The sequence below is a fragment of the Bufo gargarizans genome, chromosome 3 (assembly GCF_014858855.1).
Source record: "Bufo gargarizans isolate SCDJY-AF-19 chromosome 3, ASM1485885v1, whole genome shotgun sequence".
Classification (NCBI taxonomy): domain Eukaryota; kingdom Metazoa; phylum Chordata; class Amphibia; order Anura; family Bufonidae; genus Bufo; species Bufo gargarizans.
This window is the reverse complement of record NC_058082.1, coordinates 67,436,309-67,457,271: the sequence shown is the minus strand read 5'-3', so window position 1 is coordinate 67,457,271 and position 20,963 is coordinate 67,436,309. Positions and strand designations below refer to the sequence as shown.

Below are 20,963 nucleotides of genomic sequence, written 5' to 3'. Positions count from 1 at the left end.
CACTAAAGGGGGGATCTGTGGACGACACTAAAGGGGGATCTGTGGACGACACTAAAGGGGGGATCTGTGGACGACACTAAAGGGGGGATCTGTGGACGACACTAAAGGGGGATCTGTGGACGACACTAAAGGGGGGATCTGTGGACGACACTAAAGGGGGGATCTTGTGGACGACACTAAAGGGGGGATCTGTGGACGACACTAAAGGGGGGATCTGTGGACGACACTAAAGGGGGGATCTGTGGACGACACTAAAGGGGGGATCTGTGGACGACACTAAAGGGGGGATCTGTGGACGACACTAAAGGGGGGATCTGTGGACGACACTAAAGGGGGGATCTGTGGACGACACTAAAGGGGGGATCTGTGGACGACACTAAAGGGGGGATCTGTGGACGACACTAAAGGGGGGATCTGTGGACGACACTAAAGGGGGGATCTGTGGACGACACTAAAGGGGGGATCTGTGGACGACACTAAAGGGGGGATCTGTGGACGACTCTAAAGGGGGGATCTGTGGACGACACTAAAGGGGGATCTGTGGACGACACTAAAGGGGGGATCTGTGGACGACACTAAAGGGGGGATCTGTGGACGACACTAAAGGGGGGATCTGTGGACGACACTAAAGGGGGGATCTGTGGATGACACTAAAGGGGGGATCTGTGGACGACACTAAAGGGGGGATCTGTGGACGACACTAAAGGGGGGATCTGTGGAGAACACTAAAGGGGGGATCTGTGGACGACACTGAAGGGGGGGGAATCTGTGGACGACACTTAAGGGGGGATCTGTGGACGACATTTGGGGGGGATGTTGGGGTGGGAGGTCCTGGAGGGGTGTTTGGGTGGGAGCTCTGGAAGGGGTGGGAGGTCCAATAGGTATGTGGGGGTAGGAGATCCGGGAGGGGGGGCCCATAATTTTTTTTGCTATGGGGCCCAGTCATTTCTAGCTACGCCCCTGCCCAGAAGGGTAATTTACAGTGTAGGATCAGATAGTCCTAATCTTGGACTCCAAGGTTGAGGTAAATTGGTTCCCCTGGGCTAGGCCCAAGAGGACAGAGACAAGACTGTCTCCTCTCCTTCCTCATAACTCTTAGTCTCTCATTTTCTAATCTCAACTAACTTCTAACTTCCTGTGGCTCCAATATATAAATGTGTGCGGTAGAGACCTCTAGTGGTGGAAACATGTAGTGCATGTTACCAGCCTGTAATATGGATTTAGCAGCATAGACAAAGGAATAGTGCAAAATGACATAATACAATATATAACAATTTAAAGTGCACCATACACATATACGTGGTAAACTACACCTGTCTAGATGCAGTAGAGCTGAGTTTGTTATTTGCAACAGATTGACTGAACACTACCCAATTGCACATGGCCCATAGGACCACAATTCTTTATAAATGACATTTTAAAGTCATTTAGAGGAGTCGTTATCACTGGAGGAAAATGCACCTGACTTGACATTTTTCATTTGCAGCCACTCCAGGATTATATCACAGCCATTAAAATTAATGAGCAGCTTTCCCTTTTGAAAACCCTAATCATGTCCATAGGGTCTATGGACAAGTGTTGTCTATGTTCACGAGGGGCATGCATGCTGTGAATTTTCCCATTGCAGATTTTCATGCAGAAAATCTGCGCCGTATCAACGTACCAGTAAAGTGGATGAGAATTTACAAAATGTCACCCACATACTACGGAAAAAATCCGCAATGGAATCCATACAGTCCGCGATCTTACCTGTGGTGCCGTTCTAAATCCTCAAAATGTCAATTTATGCTGTGGATTTCCGCTGCGTATTTCTCCTTTTGCAGTGCAGAGGGGATACAAATAGGTGGCTCCCAGGGAAGTGAACCGTCTCGCTAGCGCCACCTTTTGGAAGTGGCTCCCTATGAGTTAAAATCTGACTTTTTAAAGATCCTTTGGACCTGACAAGGAAAAGTAGCCAAGCCAAATATCCACCCACAGACAGCTGTTTTGGGGTTGTTTGCCGCTCACCATATGGGGGTAGGATTCTTGATGACTGAATGAGTGAAATCTGTGGCAATCTTGTCCCATGTGGACACTCCCTTAGGGGCCGTTTACACTGCATTTTTTCCTGCGGAATTATGGCGCAGACACCACAACGAAATTCTGGCGTCCATGTGATTTCTTCATCTCGTTGTTCTACATGGCAAGCAGTGCTGAAGATTGCGGAGTAACCGCGACCATGCCGTGAAGGAACATGTCGCTTCTCGACACAGTCACGGCTTTAAAGCTACGCAATCTTCAGCTTTGCCTCCCATTAAAAAGAATGAAAGGCAGAAGCGACTTTCCCCGGCGGCCGCTTTCATCAAGTCGTCTGTGCCAATATTCATCCGCAAAAAAACACCGTTTTTTTACCCCAGCACACTGTATTAACACTGTACGTCAGTCTCTTCCCCTAGGGCAGATGCACCACATCCCTCAGAGAGCACACATTTAAGACTTCATTTCACTTAAGCCACTTTTTTAAAGCCAAACGTACTTTACTGATCGGTTTGTATATTTGGTGAAAAAAGTGGCAAAGAGACTATAATTACACAATGTTACAATGTTAGTGTTTTTATTCCAGAAAATCACCCCCCCCCCCCCCCCCAAAAAAGAGGCCCTTTAACAAGTATGGATGCGCTTTTTACTATCCACAAGGCTGTGACTGATTGTGTTTCCTGCAGGTGACGTCATCTATGGTCGAGTGATGGTTGATCCGGTCCAGAACCTGGGAAACTCTTTTTACTGCAGCATCGAGAAAGTCTTCCTCTGCACTGGAGCCGATGGCTATGTACCCAAATATAATCCCTCCGATAATGAATACGGCTGCCTCGCCGACTCTACGTCTCTCCTCTACCAATTTAAGATATTGGTGAGTTTAAAGAGAAAAGGCACCATGAAATGCAGTGCAATTTTCAGGCAGTGTGTTATAGAGCAGGAGGAGCTGAGCAGACTGATATATAGATTCAGTAAGACTTGTAATGTATTAATTTAAATCTCTGCCATTTCTGACTTCAGCTGTACACGGGGAGGTACGAGTGTAGTAGGGTTAACACACAAACTCTTAACTCAAATTTCTTAACTCATCGCGTTATCTTGAAACAAAAGCCATTGAAAAGCAATTGAAGGTGTTTGCTTAACGCATTTAATTTAGATAACACATCTCATAAAGTATGTGTGTTAATTCTACTACATCTGTATTATCAGTGATTGAGAGCACTCCCTGTGTAATTGTGTATAGAGAGATAAAGGTCAGTCACTGATAGCAGTACACAGGGAGGTGTTATCAGTGATCGAGAGCACTTCCTGTGTAATTGTGTATACAGAGATAACGGTCAGTCAGCTGTATACAGGGGAGGTGCGAAAAATTATAAAAATCAAAGGGGACCCAGTATGCATGTGGAACCTACACCCCCTGAATTTCATGGTCGCTGTCATGGCACTTACCAGGTAGAACTTAGTGTTAGGGTCCCGTCTTACAGAGATCGCCTTGACGTGCGGCAGACGGGCTCAAATAATTTTGTACAAAATGTATTTGCCAAGCATCTCTTCTTTATTAGCATAGCATAATCATTATAATATGTTTTTGTACTTTATTTGGTTCGCAGAGAGCTGTTGCATTATATGTTGTGCTGTTTTATGTTTCCAGTCATAGCAGCGTGCACCTGTGAATTTGGATGGGATGTGCTGACCAACCCCTTTTGTGTTTCCATTTGATACAAGGGAGGTGTTATCAGTGATCAAGAGCACTGCTGGTGTAATTGTGTATAGAGGGATAACGGTCAGTCACTGATAGCTGTAAACGGGGAGGTGTTATCAGTGATCGAGAGCACTCCCTGTGTAAGTGTGTATACAGAGATAACAGTCAGTCACTGATAGCTGTATACAGGGGATGTGTTATCAGTGATCAAGAGCACTGCTGGTGTAATTGTGTATAGAGGGATAACGGTCAGTCACTGATATCTGTAAACGGGGAGGTGTTATCAGTGATCAAGAGCACTCTCTGTGTAAGTGTGTATACAGAGATAACAGTCAGTCACTGATAGCTGTATACAGGGGAGGTGTTATCAGTGATCAAGAGCACTGCTGGTGTACTTGTGTATAGAGGGATAACGGTCAGTCACTGATATCTGTACACGGGGAGGTGTTATCAGTGATCGAGAGCACTCCCTGTGTAAGTGTGTATACAGAGATAACAGTCAGTCACTGATAGCTGTATACAGGGGATGTGTTATCAGTGATCAAGAGCACTGCTGGTGTAATTGTGTATAGAGGGATAACGGTCAGTCACTGATATCGGTACACGGGGAGGTGTTATCAGTGATCAAGAGCACTCTCTGTGTAAGTGTGTATACAGAGATAACAGTCAGTCACTGATAGCTGTTTACAGGGGAGGTGTTATCAGTGATCAAGAGCACTGCTGGTGTACTTGTGTATAGAGGGATAACGGTCAGTCACTGATATCTGTACACGGGGAGGTGTTATCAGTGATCGAGAGCACTCCCTGTGTAAGTGTGTATACAGAGATAACAGTCAGTCACTGATAGCTGTTTACAGGGGAGGTGTTATCAGTGATCAAGAGCACTGCTGGTGTACTTGTGTATAGAGGGATAACGGTCAGTCACTGATATCTGTACACGGGGAGGTGTTATCAGTGATCGAGAGCACTCCCTGTGTAAGTGTGTATACAGAGATAACAGTCAGTCACTGATAGCTGTACACGGGGGCAGCTATAGGTTCAGAAAAAAAACAAGTTTTACTGAATCTTTTCCCATAAAATTACATATCAATCTGCTCAGCTCTTCCTGGTCTGTAACATGCTGCAGATTGCACTGCATTGCCTTTCAAGTGAACACAGCCTTTGTCAAGATGTAGCCTGAAACACCCCTCTTTCATCAGTGCCTCAGGCTGCTGCTCCGTCACTCCACCTTGCTATACACTGCAGCCCTGCTTGTTGATAATCTCTGCTGCACAAGCACACTAGGATTTCACCGCTCTGTGAGATCACAAAATGATTACCGGTAATACTTTGATAGCAGCTAAACCAGAAGAAATTTAAAGAAGCACTCCCACAAAAATGTTTATTTTCTGACCTGTTAGAAAGTTATATGATGTAAACTGTAGTGAAGGTAATCTTCTTACCAGTGTCTGTATGTGTGAGTTATCCCCTCTTTTCTTATCCTCAGCTTTGTCATGTGACTTTCCAAATAACACAGCTTCATATGTGTGGACTGCAAACCAATCTTTCTATGTATTCCTATGGGAGCCTCAATGTCAGGCCTCATGCACACGACCGTACGTATTTTGCGATCCGCAAAAAACGGAACCGAATAAATACAGATGACATCCGTGTGGATTCAGTATTTTGCGGAACGGAACAGCTGGTCCCTAATAGAACAGTACTATCCTTGTCTGTAATGTGGACAATAATAGGACATGTTCTATTTTTTTGCGGAACGGAAATACGGACAAATACGGAAACGGAATGCACACAGAGTACCTTCAGTTTTTTTTGTGGACTCATTGAAATGAATGGTTCCGCATACGGTCCGCAAAAAAAATGGAGTGGACACGGAAAGAAAATACCTTTGTGTGCATGAGCCCTCAGTCTCATAGGAATGAATAGAGAAGTAACTTCCTGTCCTGTGTCAGTTGGAGATCAGAGAGCTGGTCACATGACACAGCTGAGGATCAGAAGGGAGGTTATAACTCACAAATACAGTCACTGGTAAAAAAAAAAAAATACATTCACTACAGTTTACAGCATTTACCTTCCTAATAGTGTTGAGCAAACTTGTGTTTTAAGTTCGGCATCTAAAGTTCGGGTTATCGAAGAATCGCGTTTTGGATTCCGCTACCACGGACCATAACGGAATTTAGAATCCATAACGCGATTCTTTGATAACCCGAACTTTAGACGCCGAACTTAAAACACAAGTTCGCTCAACACTACTTTCTAACAGGTCTGAGAAGAAATATTTTGTAGGAGTGCTACTTTAAGGCCTTATGCACACGACCGTTGTTTTGGTCCACATCTGAGCCGCAGTTTTTTGCAGCTTGGATGCGGACCCATTCACTTCAATGGGGCCGCAAAAGATGCGGACAGCACTCCGTGTGCTGTCCGCATTCGTTGCTCTGTTCCGTGGTCCGCCCCAAAAATATAACCTGTCCTATTCTTGTCCGTTTTGCGGACAAGAATAGGCATTTATATCAATGACTGTCGGTGCCGTTCCGCAAATTGTGGAACTCACAACACATAAAAACAAAACACACTACGATCGTGTGCATGAGGCCAAAGCAGCATCAGATGACTGCTGTATATATAATGGTAATGGGGCCTCAGGGAGGGATATCTGCTGCATTTTACATCTAATAGCAAAATCATATCTGTTACAGTTATGAGTAATTATGTTTTTTTGTTTGACGTAACTTGAAGCTTCTGGACCCCAATGCCAAAACTGTAGCAGGGCCCCCCAACTCCTACATATCATTTATAGCATTGCTGTATATGTAGAGGAAATGGGATCCTCAGGTGCCAGAGCCCATATGCCACTGCAGCCTCTGTACTCCGTATAGCTGCATCCAGACATATAAAAGTCATTGCCTGTCACGCCTGTCACTTCACTTATTTGACTTGTGTTCATGCAGGATAAAGCACAGCCGGAAACTCAGGCTAGAAAATTTGGCAGCATCTTGTTTAATGCCAGGCTGGCAGCGGATGATCCGGAGGCATTACCGCTCGTCAGACAACCTGGCTCGGATGGATTTAAAGTTGACGCCACTCCTCTGTTCCAGGTGAGTGATCCCTGACAATAATCAGCGAGTGAGTCCTCTCTTATCTCAAATGCTGTTTCCTGTCATTTGCTGGTAGAAAGTCTTAACAGGAGTCATTCTTGACTTCTCTCCAAAATTGTAGATCCCTTATGTGTAATGAATGTAACACATTTTCCTTGTCTTACTGAACCTAGTAAAAACGTACAAATCTATCATCCTCATCTGTCAGCCCTTCCATAATGCAACAAATGAAGGAGTTGTCCAGGATTTTGATATTAATGGTCTATCCTGGACAATCCTTTTAAAGGTCATCAGTCATGAACAGCACACTTAAAGGGGTTATCCCAAAATGCGCTGTAAAATGCTCAACAGGCAAGAACCAATGATTCCCTATGGGAATGGTTCTCACCTGAGCGTTTTACAGCGCGTACGATCGCGCTGTTAAACGACCGACGCCCCAAGAAGTACAGGAGCTTCTTTGGGGCGTCTTGTCGCGCGTTCCCGTACATAGACTTCAGCGGGAACGCACGACAATGGGCGCTCGCTTGTCTCTGTATGCGCGATTGCAAACGCCCGTACAATCGCGCATACAGAGCGTACGTTCAGTACGCTCAGGTCTGAACTCAGCCTAAGGACTTGTCACCTTCCCTGACTTGTCTGTTTTAGTAACTACTTGCATTCAAAATGTAATAACGATTCTGGAGTATCTGTCCTTATGACTCTATGTTGTGCCATTCCTCTTTTATTCCTGCAAAAGTTTATGAATGAATTGCCAACAGTTTGCAATGAAGGTCTGGATGGGTGTTACCAGCTTGGAGGTGTGCCACTGCAGAGTCGGACACGGACAGCACTGATTGAATAGTTTCACACTGTGCAGGAACACCCCTCTGCCCCTCCTCCCCCTCCCAACTGGTAGCACCCACTGAACCATCCTTGAAACTGTTAGCGTTGCTGCGGACAGGGCAGAGAGGGAGCCAGTTTTTTTAAAAGAAAGGTCCCATAATGATAAGCTGATCACAGCGTGTCCTTCTTGCTGCTGGGACCTCCAGTGATCTGCAATATTCGTTGGAGGAGCTTGCCAACAAATGCTTATTAGTGCCGCCACCAGGGGCTGACTGGGAACGTAAAGTGGCCCTGGAAAAAGCCTAAAAGTGGCCCCAATGTTGTAGGTGGATCCAGATTGACAGAAGGTGAGGCAACAGAAGTAGGTGGGGCCAGCAATACCTAAGTGCAGCACAAAACACTGCCCCTGCAGAACGAAACACCACAATGCAGCACAAAACACTGCCCCTGCAGAATCAACACCACAATGCAGCATAAAACACTGCCCCTGCAGAACCAAACACCACAATGCAGCATAGAATCTGATCCCCCCAGTGCCATCAGCTCCACTCCCCCAGTGCCATCAGCTCTCTCCCACCAAGTTCCATCAGCTCTCCCCCACCCCAGTGCCTTTAGCTCTCCCCACCCACTGCCATCAGCTCTCACCCACCACAGTGCCATCAGCTCTCCCCCACCCCATAGCTATCAGCTCTACTCCCCCAGTGCCATCATCTCTCCCCCTTGTGCCATCATCTCTCCCCCTTGTGCCATCATATCTCTCCCCCTTGTGCCATCATATCTCTCCCCCTTGTGCCATCATCTCTCCCCCCTTGTGCTATCAGCTCTGCCTCCTTGTGCCATCAGCTCTGCCCCCTTGTGCCATCAGCTCTGCCCCCTTGTGCCATCAGCTCTGCCCCCTTGTTCCATCAGCTTTCCCTCTTGTGCCATCAGCTTCACTCCCCAAGTGCCATCATCTCTCCCTCCCTTGTGCCATCATCTTTCCCCCTTGTGCCATCAGCCCCCCCTCTTGTGACATCAGCTCACCCCCCCCCCTTGTGCAATCAGCTCTCCCCCCATTGTGCCCTCAGCTCTCCCCCACTGTGCCATCAGCTCTCCCCCTTTGTGCCATCAGTTCTCCCCCCTTGTGCCATAGTCTTTGCTGCCCTGCTCCTCCTGACACCCGGATTGCACAGCTTTATTGGTTGCTATGATGCTGTGCACTCCGGGGGCCCCGGCCTTAGTCACGCCCCCACCCCCCAACAACATCAATTCTTTACCAGGTGACATCAGACAGAAGGGCAGACAGACTGACCCCCTGGGTGAGCAGCAAGGTGCTATACCCAGCAAGGCACAAGACAGAACTGACCACAAGCCCCCCAGCTCACAGGTAGAAATAGCTGCATAACGAGGGCACCAGATAAGCCACACCCAGACCAGGGAAAGTTAACCCCACCAGAACCAGGAGTAACCAGAAGCACAGAACACAATCAAAAGTGTCAGTTCACACCAGTCACAGAATGCTGCAGCCAGCACGCCCCAAATGACAACCAGCATACACAGGATAACTGTAGCCAGTACGAAGTTACGAGCAGCCAGCCTCCACAACAACTAGGATTGACAGAACTGTACAGTGATACAAACACAAATGCATCCAAACTCAGACCCAGTTCACACACAAGGCAGCAGCCAGCACGCATCACAGAACCGGCATACATGGGAACGCCACAGCCAGTACACAAAGCACATGCAACCAGCCTGCATGGCACCAGTCACAGAAACCACAAAGATATGGATGTAGGGATAAACAAACACAGGCAACAGTTCACACACAAAACCGCAGCCAGCACGCAGCCCCAAGCAACCAGCATACACAGGAGTCAGCCTGCAGCCAGTACGCGAGAGCGCATGCAGCCACCCTACACAGAACAACTGTCTCAGTGAACCGCACCATGACAGACTCTCTTGGATTGTAGTGTTTCTTCATTATAACATCAGTCTGAGTTACAAGAAATAATTGTAATATCACCTCTTCTACATTAAACAAGGCCGGTTACATCAGATGAAATCTTAGGCCACAGTAGTTCTCCAGTACTCGACTCTTTTTCCCTAGTCTGAAATGCAGCTGCATTTCTGTGTATTGGACATGTGTAAGTCACCACAGTAGTGAAACCATGAAGTAATTGCAGGAACCAGTTTTCAATGTTCTGGTTCATTAACCACTTCAGCCCCGCTAGGTGAAACCCCCTTCATGACCAGAGCACTTTTTACACTTCGGCACTACACTACTTTCACCGTTTATCGCTCGGTCATGCAACTTACCACCCAAATGAATTTTACCTCCTTTTCTTCTCACTAATGGAGCTTTCATTTGGTGGTATTTTATTGCTGCTGACATTTTTACTTTTTTTGTTATTAATCAAAATGTAACGATTTTTTTGCAAAAAAATGACATTTTTCACTTTCAGCTGTAAAATTTTGCAAAAAAAACGACATCCATATATAAATTTTTCGCCAAATTTATTGTTCTACATGTCTTTGATAAAAAAAATATGTTTGGGCAAAAAAAAAATGGTTTGGGTAAAAGTTATAGCATTTACAAACTATGGTACAAAAATGTGAATTTCCGCTTTTTGAAACAGCTCTGACTTTCTGAGCACCTGTCATGATTCCTGAGGTTCTACAATGCCCAAACAGTAGAAAACCCCCACAAATGACCCCATTTCGGAAAGTAGACACCCTAAGGTATTCGCTGATGGGCATAGTGAGTTCATAGAACTTTTTATTTTTTGTCACAAGTTAGCGGAAAATGATGATGATTTTATTTTTTTATTTTTTTCTTACAAAGTCTCATATTCCACTAACTTGCGACAAAAAATAAAAAATTCTAGGAACTCGCCATGCCCCTTACGGAATACCTTGGGGTGTCTTCTTTCCAAAATGGGGTCACTTGTGGGGTAGTTATACTGCCCTGGCAATTTAGGGGCCCAAATGTGTGAGAAGAACTTTGCAATCAAAATGTGTATAAAATGACCGGTGAAATCCAAAAGGTGCACTTTGGAATATGTGCCCCTTTGCCCACCTTGGCAGCAAAAAAGTGTCACAAATCTGGTATCGCCGTACTCAGGAGAAGTTGGGGAATGTGTTTTGGGGTGTCATTTTACATATACCCATGCTGGGTGAGAAAAATATCTTGGTCAAATGCCAACTTTGTATAAAAAAATGGGAAAAGTTGTCTTTTGCCAAGATATTTCTCTCATCCAGCATAGGTATATGTAAAATGACACCCCAAAACACATTCCCCAACTTCTCCTGAGTACGGCGATACCAGATGTGTCACACTTTTTTGCTGCCAAGGTGGACAAAGGGGCACATATTCCAAAGTGCACCTTTCAGATTTTGCAGGCCATTTTTTACACATTTTGATTGCAAGGTACTTCTCACACATTTGGGCCCCTAAATTGCCAGGGCAGTATAACTACGCCACAAGTGACCCCATTTTGGAAAGAAGACACCCCAAGGTATTCCGTGAGGGGCATGGCGAGTTCCTAGAATTTTTTATTTTTTGTCACAAGTTAGCGGAAAATGATGATTTTTTTTTTTTTCTCTTTTTTCCTTACAAAGTCTCATATTCCACTAACTTGCGACAAAAAATAAAAAATTCTAGGAACTCGCCATGCCCCTCACGGAATACCTTGGGGTGTCTTCTTTCCAAAATGGGGTCACTTGTGGCGTAGTTATACTGCCCTGGCAATTTAGGGGCCCAAATGTGTGAGAAGTACCTTGCAATCAAAATGTGTAAAAAATGGCCTGCAAAATCTGAAAGGTGCACTTTGGAATATGTGCCCCTTTGCCCACCTTGGCAGCAAAAAAGTGTGACACATCTGGTATCGCCGTACTCAGGAGAAGTTGGGGAATGTGTTTTGGGGTGTCATTTTACATATACCCATGCTGGATGAGAGAAATATCTTGGCAAAAGACAACTTTTCCCATTTTTTTATACAAAGTTGGCATTTGACCAAGATATTTTTCTCACCCAGCATGGGTATATGTAAAATGACACCCCAAAACACATTCCCCAACTTCTCCTGAGTACGGCGATACCAGATGTGTGACACTTTTTTGCAGCCTATATGCGCAAAGGGGCCCAAATTCCTTTTAGGAGGGCATTTTTAGACATTTGGATCCCAGACTTCTTCTCACACTTTCGGGCCCCTAAAAAGCCAGGGCAGTATAAATACCCCACATGTGACCCCACTTTGGAAAGAAGACACCCCAAGGTATTCAATGAGGGGCCTGGCGAGTTCCTAGAAATTTTTTATTTTTTGCATAAGTTAGCGGAAAATGATTTTTTTGGTTTTTTTCTCACAAAGTCTCACTTTCCGCTAACTTAGGACAAAAATTTCAATCTTTCATGGACTCAATATGCCCCTCAGCGAATACCTTGGGGTGTCTTCTTTCCGAAATGGGGTCACATGTGGGGTATTTATACTGCCCTGGCTTTTTAGGGGCCCTAAAGCGTGAGAAGAAGTCTGGAATATAAATGTCTAAAAATGTTTACGCATTTGGATTCCGTGAGGGGTATGGTGAGTTCATGTGAGATTTTATTTTTTGACACAAGTTAGTAGAATATGAGACTTAGTAAGAAAAAACAAAAACAAACAAAAAATTTCCGCTAACTTGTGCCAAAAAAAATGTCTGAATGGAGCCTTACAGGGGGGGGGGGGGTGATCAATGACAGGGGGGGTGATCAATGACAGGGGGGTGATCAATGACAGGGGGGTAATCACCCATATAGACTCCCGGATCACCCCCCTGTCACTGATCACCCCCCCTGTAAGGCTCCATTCAGACATCCGCATGATTTTTTACGGATCCATGGATACATGGATCGGATCCACAAAACACATGCGGACGTCTGAATGGAGCCTTACAGGGGGGTTATCAATGACAGGGGGTGATCAGGGTGATCACCCCCCTGTCACTGATCACCCCCCCTGTAAGGCTCCATTCAGACATCCGCATGATTTTTTACGGATCCATGGATACATGGATCGGATCCACAAAACACATGCGGACGTCTGAATGGAGCCTTACAGGGGGGTTATCAATGACAGGGGGTGATCAGGGTGATCACCCCCCTGTCACTGATCACCCCCCCTGTAAGGATCCATTCAGACATCCGCATGATTTTTTACAGATCCATGGATACATGGATCGGATCCACAAAACACATGCGGACGTCTGAATGGAGCCTTACAGGGGGGTTATCAATGACAGGGGGTGATCAGGGTGATCACCCCCCTGTCACTGATCACCCCCCCTGTAAGGCTCCATTCAGACATCCGCATGATTTTTTACGGATCCATGGATACATGGATCGGATCCACAAAACACATGCGGACGTCTGAATGGAGCCTTACAGGGGGGTTATCAATGACAGGGGGTGATCAGGGTGATCACCCCCCTGTCACTGATCACCCCCCCTGTAAGGCTCCATTCAGACATCCGCATGATTTTTTACGGATCCATGGATACATGGATCGGATCCACAAAACACATGCGGACGTCTGAATGGAGCCTTACAGGGGGGTGATCAATGACAGGGGGGGTGATCAATGACAGGGGGTGATCAGGGAGTGTATATGGGTGATCACCCGCCTGTCATTGATCACCCCCCTGTAAGGCTCCATTTAGACGTCCGTATGCGTTTTGCGGATCCGATCCATGTATGCGTGGATCCGTAAAAATCATACGGACGTCTGAACGGAGCCTGACAGGGGGGTGATCAATGACAGGGCGGTGATCAATGACAGGGGGGTGATCAGGGAGTTTATATGGGGTGATCATGGGTGATCAGGGGTTTATAAGGGGTTAATAAGTGACGGGGGGGGTGTAGTGTAGTGTAGTGTGGTGTTTGGTGCGACTGTACTGACCTACCTGAGTCCTCTGGTGGTCGATCCTAACAAAAGGGACCACCAGAGGACCAGGTAGGAGGTATATTAGACGCTGTTATGAAAACAGCGTCTAATATACCTGTTAGGGGTTAAAAAATTCGGATCTCCAGCCTGCCAGCGAGCGATCGCCGCTGGCAGGCTGGAGATCCACTCGCTTACCTTCCGTTCCTGTGAGCGCGCGCGCCTGTGTGCGCGCGTTCACAGGAAATCTCGCGTCTTGCGAGATGACGCATATATGCGTGACTGTGCGCAGGGCTGCCACCTCCGGAACGCGAATCTGCGTTAGGCGGTCCGGAGGTGGTTAAAGGGGTTTTCTGAGACCTATGTACTGATGACCTATCCTCTGAATAGGTCATTAGTTTATGATCAGTGGGGGTCCGACACCCGGGACCGCCAATGATCAGCTGTTTGAGAAGGCAGTGGCTCTCACAGTAGTACTATGACCTTCTCGCAGCTTTTTCTAGGCCATGTGACGTCACATTCATTGGTCACATGGCCTGGATGTAGCTCGGCCCCATTGAAGTGAGTTGGTCTGACCTGCGATACCAAGCACAGCCAATATACAATGTATGGAGCTGTCCTTGGTGAGCAGGGAGAAGGCTGTAGTAGTGCTACTGCAAGCACCAGTGCCTTTTTAAACTGCTGATTGCGGGGGTCCTGGGTGTCAGACCCCCACTGATCAGATACTGATGTCCTATCTTGATGACTTTTTAAAAAATTGTCCAAAGTATAGGTCATCAGTATAAAAGTCTTAGAAAAGTCCTTAAAGATTTACAAGAGCGTTGGTTTTGGAAAACATGCATAAAGTCAAAGCCTTTTTATTAGTCTGCAACAACCATGGCCCTGAGACCATCCTGTGTGTGTTTTGCAGGTTTCTACAGGCAGAGAGTGGTATATGCATGCAATCTACACCATGAGGTCCAAAGAAAACGCCAACAGAGGCATCGGAAAGAGAAGCTTAGAATACCAGTACCATTCTGTACTGAGCACAGGCACTTCTGGAGAGTCAAAGAGCAGTCGTAAGAAGAGAGATGTCAATGAAGTCCCAACAGTTGCTAAGGAAATTGGCACGGAGAACAACAGAGGAACCAATATTCAGCATATCGTTTTAGAACGTAACAACAAAAAGACAATTTCTGAGAAGGAAATCATCCCAGATGGGTTAATACCAAGAGAGGTGAATAATAAGGAAAGTGAGATTAACGTGGTCATCATTGTGGTTGTCATCGCTGCCATATTGTTATTAGTGGTCTGTTTGATAGCAATCATTTTATTCATGTTAAAGCGTAAGCAAAAGTCCAAAAAGAAAGAAGAAGGGAGAGAATCGGGAAGTAGCGAGCCCATGATGCCTCCTCGGGGATACAGTACAGACAGCTCTGAGGTTTGACATTGTGGATCCATGAGCCTAGTCACAAGTGCCTCAAAAATAGCAAATTTCAGAATTTTCTAAACTCTTTCCAGAAGACACATATATGCTGTGTGCCCAGTGGTCCATCTACTCTTCAATACCTCATGTATGTTTAAAGTGTTGGAAGGACCATGAGGGCACCAATGGGACCGAAACATCAAACCAATGTCTGTACACCTGGGATTCCTGACAACCTGAACTCATGCACTAACCATGAAGAGGCGCTAAAAGGACTGTAAATGAGGATTATCCTCTTGTATTTCTTTTATATTATTTAAAAAAATATTGAAATATGCAAAGGTGCTGATAGCTCATCTCCTCATTTGCAGGGAGAGCTTCTCCTAATAGTATCCATTGGGTACACATGGAGTTTTCTGGAGAAAGTTTTGAGACAGATTTTCCTTCAGGCTTATTAGCCAAAGCAAGAAGTGGATCCAGCAGGAAGGAGAAGTATTAGCCGTTCCTTTATATTTCCAATTCCTCTCAAATCTGCTTTTGGCTTTGGCTGAAAAACCTGCCTCAAAACCTCCTCCTAAAAAACTCTGTGTGAACCTACCCTTAGAGGTTCAATGATCATACTCTAAATGTCAGTTTTATAATATTTTTGCCGAGACTGTATACTCATCATCGTGAAGATTGCTATAAAATATTGTTCTTTTTATGCCCAGTGGATTCATCTAGTTGTATTATTCCTTGTTAACCAAAGATTCCTCTGAGGTTAAAGGTACTAGTCTAGGACAAGATGGATTCCCCAGTCCATGACGTTTTCTACTTAGGACCACATAAAGCAGTACATAATAAGGGGGTCTGCAAGATGTATGGTAAGAAGAGGGTGACTGTTGCACGAAATGCTGTCATGCTGATCATGTGAAGTTCTACTTGTCTGCTGGCTGGTGGGAAACACCATATAGCAGTCCTTCTCCCATATAACCCGGTTGTTTATAATAGGAGCTTCTCCTTATAGATGCTGCCTACCATATGTATCTAGGAAATAAAAAAATATTGTCCTTAAAGGCTATGGACACCTTCAAGGTTTTTTTATGATTGCATTTTACTCATTTTGGGCTGAAAATCATTTTATCAGTTGGTCTTTTTTTAAAATATCCAGTCGTTTCTAAGATACAATCCCTTTAAAATAACTTAAAATTGGTTTTCCCGTCTCAACATTTGTGGCATATCACTAATATAAGCCACAAATGTCAGACAGGTGCAGGTCCCACCTCTGCTTTTCTTTTATTTCAGAGGTCTCACCTTTTCTATCTCCAGAACGGGGCCCCTAGGGAGAGCAGCTGCACACACACCACCACCCTCTATTCACCTCTATGGGATTTCCGAAAATATCCATGTGCACTGGCTCGGCTATTTTGTGAAGTCTCATAGCAGTGAGTGGAGAGGATGCTGTGCATCAGGGGCCCCATTCTGGAGATAGGAGCAGGTCCCAGAGGTGGCATATCCACACATGTTGAGATAGGAAAAGCCCTTTAAAGGAGTTGTACAAGATTAAGGAAATCTGGCAGAAACAGCGCCGCTCGTGTCCTTGTGGTTGCGTTTGGTATTGCAGAGTTCACTTGAGTGGGGCTGAGCTGCATTTCTATGTTTTCTGATAGATAGCATTAAAGTTTTAGTATCTCATACAACCGCGTTCACATGTAGGAGTTTGCTACAAAAAGAGGTTGCAAAGCTGAACTGCAGTTTTCAGTCATGTCATTGACCTCCTGGGATTGGCTGCAGTGTAAGGTAAACCACATTTAGGCATGGTGACCCTTCAAAGGAAAAAACATCTAAATGACTGCTATGAAATTCTGATTATTTTACACTTTTTTATGTTTATTTTGTGTTTGTTTTTTGTTTTGTTTTTAATAACAGTTGATGCTGCTTGACAAAAAATACCACTGGTGTCGGTCTCACCATGTCAGATAGTTCTTGTAGATGCTGTAGGAACCTGGTTCTCATCAGTCACGTAAGACAAGGTTCCCCCGAACCAGCTAGAGACTGATGGTCACACAAAAAAATAAGTAGGAAAATACTGTATTACGTTTTTTATTTTTACTGAATTATACAGGAAAATGCCGGGAACAAGTAATTTATTATTGTGGCAATCATTGAGCCTCTTAAGGGTATGTTTGTAATGAATGGCATGTTATTATATGTTACCATTGTGCACAGTATATATACATTTCATATTATTAAGAATATTTTGTAACATTTTATCATTCTGATATATGCAAGTTTTTACTCATCGCTTCTCGTGCTCTTAGATCTTGAAGATGTGTTTGGTATATGTCAGATTGAGATGTTTAGGTTCACCCATAATCCCAGATTTTCCAGTTTGGCTTTCAACCTATTATATATATTAACCAAGCTACAGGTCATTGTAGATATAAGATATAGTTACTGTTCTAATTTTGCGAACGTTAGCCTTCTGTGCCTCATGTTTGTGTTGTACGTAATAAGGCCGCACCATATTTATCCTAAAGAAACATACTACTATAAAGAAAAACACTTGAAGCCATCACTATATGTAGGAGCCCTACACCTATGGATAGAGGGGGCCTTCTGGAGTGCCAAATTAATAAATAATCAAACTCAGTACATGGGATATGCTTGTTAGGACCATTGAACATCAGTCTGTTTTTCAGAAACCTCCGGTGGTGAAACGACTACTCCCAACATGCTCACTTGCTTGGCTGTTCTCAAAACTTCCGTAGAAGTGATTGGAGCATGCTGGAAGTCGTACGCATTACATTGATCCTGAATGACAGCCTGTATGATAGTGTATGAGTAGTCACCATTATGCTGGTCCTCACTAGAAACACCCCTAACAGGGCAGCTGGGCTGATATATTGCTGTATAACACTTCCTACATCAGATTACTTCACAGTGCCTGATGTACACTTCCACATTGCAAATGCAGACACTGAACAAGCAGAGGATGCTGTAAGATTTTAGCTTGTAAAGCCTTCAGAACAGTGAATACAGCTCTGAGGTACGTACAATACTGGCTGTACACCCAATCGATAAAAGGGCAGTAATATGAGTTTACAAAAGCACTCCAGCAAAATATTTTTTGCCTATATAGTACAGAACAGTCTATTATTGCAGAATAATGTAGAGGCTCTAGTGTATGCCTTAGGCATACCTGTTTTAGTTGATGTGCCATTTATGAGCTATCTGCCATCTTGGTTACGCCTTCCCTTCGGATGTGGTTTCCTGATGCAGCTGGCATCTCCCATTATGCCTCTGGCTTTGCAGTGACAGACGTAGCAGAGTCTCATCACACTACACTTGCTCTGATCTATCTAAAGGCAGCAAGTGATAGCTCAGCGACAGGACTGTTGTCCCCTAACTTGCACTGTCTCTGTGATCCAGCTGAACTCTGCTTCCCCTGCCTCCTGCTTGTGATGGGTTTCTCAGCTTTAAAGCAGAAGGTAGAGGAAAGCAGTGTGAACACAGGAGATTCTGCCCACAGCAGATAATATAGACCAGGGATGCCAAATCTGCAGCCCTGTAGATGTTGCAAATCCACTTCTCCCTGTATGCCCTGATAGCTGTAGGCAGTCTGGGCATGAAGGGAGTTGTAGTTTTGCAACAACTGAAGGGCTGCAGGTTTGACATGGCTGGTATAGACAGTGTGAGCCATGGGAGGTTTATAATTCTGCAGCTAATGATTGTAGCCACTCACCAACTATACCCCTGCACCCCTGGTCCCTTAGATAATGCAGAAGTTACGATATATTAGACTGGCAGTACAGAGGAACAAGAAGAGAAGAGCTTGGAGGAGAGGCCAGGAGTCTGAGAGCTGCCAAGATGGATTTGATAGATGCTGATGTATTGCTGTAATTCACAGGAAGTCAGCCAAACAGGAGAGCAAGACCTGGACTGGTAGTCAGACTGTGACCACATGACATCAATCTCCATAATGCTAAGGTTCAAAATATGAGCAACTGAGCTGGGATAAAATAAATTACACTGCTGGAATATTGCTGCTAAGTTAGCATTGTATTCCCGCCAAACACTCGCCTACCTAAAAATAAAAAAATTATGTGCCTTTTTGACTTTTCATTTATATCAAAAGGGGTTGTCTCATGAAGACATATGACCTACAGTATTGGAGCATGTGGACATCATTGAGTAGGGTCCTCAGTTTGTGAGCCAGAACAGAAAGCCACTTAATATGTATGACCGCTTATCTGCGTGTCCGCCATGTAAGACTATGTGGTGGCTGCTGCGGGGGAAATGCGCTGTTTCACAGGGGTGTCGGGAGTGGGACACCTGATTGCCCCGCCCCGGCAGCTGCATCTGGAAAGGATTGTCTTGGTGAACACAATTCTAGTACAGTGAAACAGTGGTCGCAGGTCGCCTTACCCAATTTTGGGTAAATCCCACCATCTTAGCTGATGGATACAGCCGAACCATCTTGTTTTTACTCAGTAGTGGGTGCATCATAAAGTTCCATAATCTACTGCGGAAGGACACAGTGCATTTTCAGGTAATAAATTAAAGATTGGGGTCCTAACCTACTGTATGAATACCCTATTTTATCATCATTGTTATAGTTTTACATTCAATGATCCTTTAATACAGGGCTTCTCTGTCTTTTTCTAATGGGGACTCACCAGCCAGAACATGCAGATATCTGGGCCACACTAAGTCTATGCCAAATTTTCTAAATTTCCTAAATTTATCTTAAAATGTGTACCATGAAACCAGTACAATTTTAAAATAAGCACATAAGGAGTTAATTATCTTAATAAACCAGAGACTAGTGCAACCATATAATTCGACACTTTATGTATAGATATAATCTACATAAAACGACATAAAAACATTACATTACTTGTCTTCTACTGATCCTTTATTATAATTCAGAGCTGAATTCACTATTCTGCTGATTGATACTGGAAAAAGTCAACAAGTTTGTCATCAGATACACCCCTAACAGTTTACCTGAGCTCTAGAATGCAAATAGTTTTTTTTTTAGATTACTGTACATCATCTAGTGTAAAGATTATCAACCACCTGGGCGAAATCTGTAAAGACACATTGCCAGCAATGAATACTTGGAGATTACAGCTCTGAAGCCTGCACAGTTGTGAATACAGCTCTGGAGTATAATACATGCTATAACTCAGGACTAGTAAAAGATAAACAATGAGATGTACTTATAAAGATAGTGGTTTTTAAATATTAAAGGTGTTTACTGGGTCTTATATATTGATGACTTATCCTCAGGTGATCTGTATGTGTTCGTTGGGTCAGAATCCCAGCACCCCCACCAATCAGCTGTTTGAAGAGGCCGTAGCGCTCCAGTGAGCCCTCCAGCCTCCTTGCAGCATACCAAACAGCGCTGTCCGTTGTATAGTGGCTTTGCTTGGTATTGCAGCTCAGGTCCTTTCAATTGAATGGGACTGAGCTGGACATAGGCCATGTGACCGCTGAACAATATAGAAGACCCCAAAAACTCTATATGTAAACTGTATAATCCTGTTCAAAGGTGGTACTTTGTTTTAACCCAAACCATATCTGAGAGGACTTTGTCAGTAGGTTAGTGAATGTGACGTATCTACAGCCAATGTCCTGTGCATTTCCAGTTTATAAATAATGTACCTGTGCGGTTTACATTTCTCTTTAGTGGCAGTGGCAGCGTACTGTATTTGTTACTGCTTTCAGATTTCACACGAAGACAATGATGACAAAATAATTTGTAACTTGGACCCAAACTCACTGTGGTCTGCAATAAACATTGTGTTATTCCCATTGATCTGTGTGGCTTTATGTTTTCTTATCCAAACATTCAGAAACTTTTTGCGCAACATTGGCCTGCATGTGCCTGCCCCTAAAATGTGTCTAAAAAGTGGAGAAAATTGGTGCAGCTCAAAAAATGGGCAGAGCTTAATGTGAAGGCGCATTACGGCAGAATTGTCTCAAATTAATATATACCAATAGTTAGTAGTGACCTAGCCAAAAATGTGTATCCCTGCACCATA

At 44.5% G+C, this 20,963-nt stretch overlaps 1 protein-coding gene across 1 annotated transcript in view; it reads left to right on the top strand.

Annotated features, from left to right (window-relative positions):
* Positions 1–20,737, top strand: part of FREM2 (FRAS1 related extracellular matrix 2) — a 188,168-nt gene extending 167,431 nt beyond the window's left edge. The window contains 3 exon segments of the mRNA XM_044283639.1: positions 2,703–2,890; positions 6,667–6,813; positions 14,440–20,737. Coding sequence (XP_044139574.1) covers positions 2,703–2,890; positions 6,667–6,813; positions 14,440–14,955 — 851 coding nt within the window. The 3' untranslated portion in view covers positions 14,956–20,737.
* Positions 20,738–20,963: the final 226 nt, after the last annotated feature.